Below are 3,162 nucleotides of genomic sequence, written 5' to 3'. Positions count from 1 at the left end.
TGTCTAAACAAATGTATACTTTGTTCTGCTCACCATCTTGTTTTGTGTGGTTTGTGAACTAAAAAAAAAAACAGACTTTAGTGATGAAATTTGGTAGATTTATCCTTCTTTGTCTCTTTTTTTCCATTGCCACTGACAGGATGGCATCTCTGTGGTAGGATGAGAAGTCCAGTGCCGCGTTTCAGGGACGTTGAGAGGCAGGCCAGTGGCCTGCAGCCCACACAGTGTCTTCCTCCCTGTCATGAGAGACAGAACAACATGTGGTTCATCCGAGATGCCTGTGGCATCATTTGTGCGATCATCACCTGGCTTCTCGTCGTCTTTGCCGAGGTCGTCGTGCTGTTCGTCATGCTGATTCCATCGAAGAGCCTCACCTACAGCCTGGTGAATGGCACCCTCTTCAACAGCCTGGCCTTCCTCGCCCTGGCGTCTCATTTCAGAGCCATGTGCACCGACCCGGTGGGTTTTTTTACCCAAATAATAAATTCTTTCAGGGTGCCTGGTGGGTATGGGAGACAATTTTCCCCATTACAAGGGGATTCTGCTCATTCATGAGGGGAATTATGACACTTATAAACTATATTTAAACTATATAACTTAATGTATTTCACAAAGAATAATAATATATTTAAGTTCATAGTATTTTAATAGTATGTTAATAATTAACATTATTCATGTTAAAGATTCAGTTAAGTCATATAATTTGTAATCAATAACTAGTGTTATAATTGCCCCCTGAGCTCACAGCCAAGATAAAATCTTGTAATTTAGTTTCTAGCAACACCATTAATGTGAATTATTTACCAACAACCTAATAGACATTCATTTAAATTCATTAGGTATCAAAACTTAAAAATATCGGGCATAAATGTCATCACTGTAGCATGTTAGTAGTGTTGTTTTTCCCCCTAGTCTACCCTAAATCTTCAGCAGGGTGTCATAAATGCTTCCCATACTACTATTAAAATGATGCTGAAGTTGCCTGATTCTTTCTTAGGGAGCCGTGCCAAAGGGAAACGCCACTAAGGAGTACATCGAGAGCCTGCAGCTGAAGCCTGGCCAGGTGGTTTACAAATGTCCCAAGTGCTGCAGTATTAAGCCGGATAGAGCTCACCACTGCAGGTGAGAGAGGAGCATATGGAGACAAAGATGCGTAACGGTAGCAGCACTATTCATCATGGTCATATTAACATCCATGTTTTTTGTTTTGCTTTTGTGCTGCATTGAGATCATTTTAGATGAATATACAGCAGTTGGACAAAATAATGTGAACACCTGGGAAATCGGCCATATTTCATTATTAAGGACTTTTACCAACATTTGTCTTTAATACAGCTTCCAATACAGATTTATACAACTTCTGAACAGTCTCCAGTGGAATGTCATCATCTGCCAGTTGTTTCAGAAGTGTTGAAGGAATCTGTTTGGCCCTCTTCTCTCCAAAACTGCCCACAGCGGTTTGGTAGTATTCAAGTCTGGTGACTGAGCTGGTCAGGGTAGATGTTGACGTTTGTCTTGCCGTTCCAACTGTTCAGGTTTTATGATCAAGACACCATATTTTAGCATTTGTGCCTGTGATTAAAATTTTAGCGATTGCAGCTCTTGCATGGATGCTGGCTTTGTGAAGTTCTCTGTAGTCGTTTTTGTGGAAACAGGGTCTTCAAGGTGAATATTGAGGTGTGCTGTCATTTTGTGGCAGTTGTTCTGTGCGGACACAATCCTCCTTAGTGTTTGACAGTCCCTATTATTCACTTTTGGTTTTCTCCCATTATTCCTCTTCGTTATGACGTGTTGTCATGCTTTATGCATGCAGTCATAATCATAAAGACTGTGGAAAACCAAACAATAGCATAAAACACCAAACAATTGGTCTGTTAAGGTTACAGAAGCTCCTGCTAAACACGCTCCCATGATTTCTCCTTTTTGGAAATTTGACAAGTCACCCATTTCACACACGGATTGTACTGAACACAGTTTATACAACACTGATATACATCCTAGAGAATGTAGACAACAAAAAGATAATTACAATATTTGTTTTTTCATTGTTGCCTATGCGAATTATATTAACCATTATAATAATGGGTGTTCACATTATTTTGTCCAACCCCAGGACATGAAGCTGAATATTTTTGAAAGCCATATCTTCAAACCATTGTTTTGATGACTGTCTTTCAGTTGAAGTGTTAAGGTGACTTTTTCATCTTTCTTTTCTCCACTCCCCTTTTCAAACTCATTTTAGTGTTTGTAAGCGCTGTATACGGAAGATGGATCATCATTGCCCTTGGGTAAACAATTGTGTCGGGGAAAATAACCAGAAGTACTTTGTGCTTTTCACAGTAAGTACTAAAAAAGTATCATCATGTGCAGTTCTAACAATACCACAAACACAGCTGTGTTTGCCACATTTTACAAGTGTTGCATTTTAATGCAACTAGTTCTGGACTTGCTGATAAAAGTCCAGTTCCTTTCCTCTGAATTTGAAAGTATCATTAATATTAAATTGATTGTAAAGTTTTTGCTTGGGATTAAATTGTATGTTGTATTTCATTCTGGCTATTTGAAACCAACACTAACAAACATCTAATGTTGGTGCTGGCGTGTTTTTCAGATGTACATTTTCCTGATCTCTCTGCATTCCTTGGTCATGGTGGTCTTTCATTTTCTCTACTGCTTTGAAGATGACTGGACAAGTAAGTAAGAAAAGCAAGTTATTGTTAGCAAGACCGATAACTTGACCCCAATGACCTCTAGATGTCAGGGTCAGATGGCAAGCATGCAATTTAGAATGTTATCTACTGGAAAAAAGCATTCAACCTTTGCAAATACAGATAAGTACTTCTTAAAGTGACAGTTCACCCAAAAACATTCTAATGAATACACTGGCAATTTTTTCCATTCGATTATAATGTAAATAACATTTTTTAATCATTTAAGGGTTTTTATTTTTATTATTAGCTCTAAAAAGGGAAATCTGCAATCACTAAAAAGCATGCTACAGCACTATGAAAGTATCATAAAAGTAGACCATTTTCTGTGTGCATGTGGAAGTTGATGTGTGTGAGAACAGGAAATTGCTGCTGTGCACTTTTTTTTTTAATGATGGACAAACCGTAGTATGTACAGTATATCACAGAAGTGAGTACACCCCTCACATTTTTG

At 38.3% G+C, this 3,162-nt stretch overlaps 1 protein-coding gene across 1 annotated transcript in view; it reads left to right on the top strand.

The window, feature by feature from the left end:
- LOC107576958 (palmitoyltransferase ZDHHC3-like) overlaps window positions 1-2,693 on the top strand; it is a gene marked incomplete at its 3' end in the record, with an annotated part of 3,560 nt that extends 867 nt beyond the window's left edge. The window contains exons 2-5 of the mRNA XM_016263077.1: window positions 140-459; window positions 998-1,122; window positions 2,243-2,339; window positions 2,612-2,693. Coding sequence (XP_016118563.1) covers window positions 160-459; window positions 998-1,122; window positions 2,243-2,339; window positions 2,612-2,693 — 604 coding nt within the window. The remainder of the gene's footprint in view (window positions 1-139; window positions 460-997; window positions 1,123-2,242; window positions 2,340-2,611) is intronic.
- Window positions 2,694-3,162: the final 469 nt, after the last annotated feature.

The sequence above is a fragment of the Sinocyclocheilus grahami genome, unplaced genomic scaffold, assembly GCF_001515645.1.
Source record: "Sinocyclocheilus grahami isolate Dianchi unplaced genomic scaffold, SAMN03320097.WGS_v1.1 scaffold4720.1, whole genome shotgun sequence".
NCBI lineage: Eukaryota > Metazoa > Chordata > Actinopteri > Cypriniformes > Cyprinidae > Sinocyclocheilus > Sinocyclocheilus grahami.
This window is presented reverse-complemented; position numbering and strand designations above follow the sequence as displayed.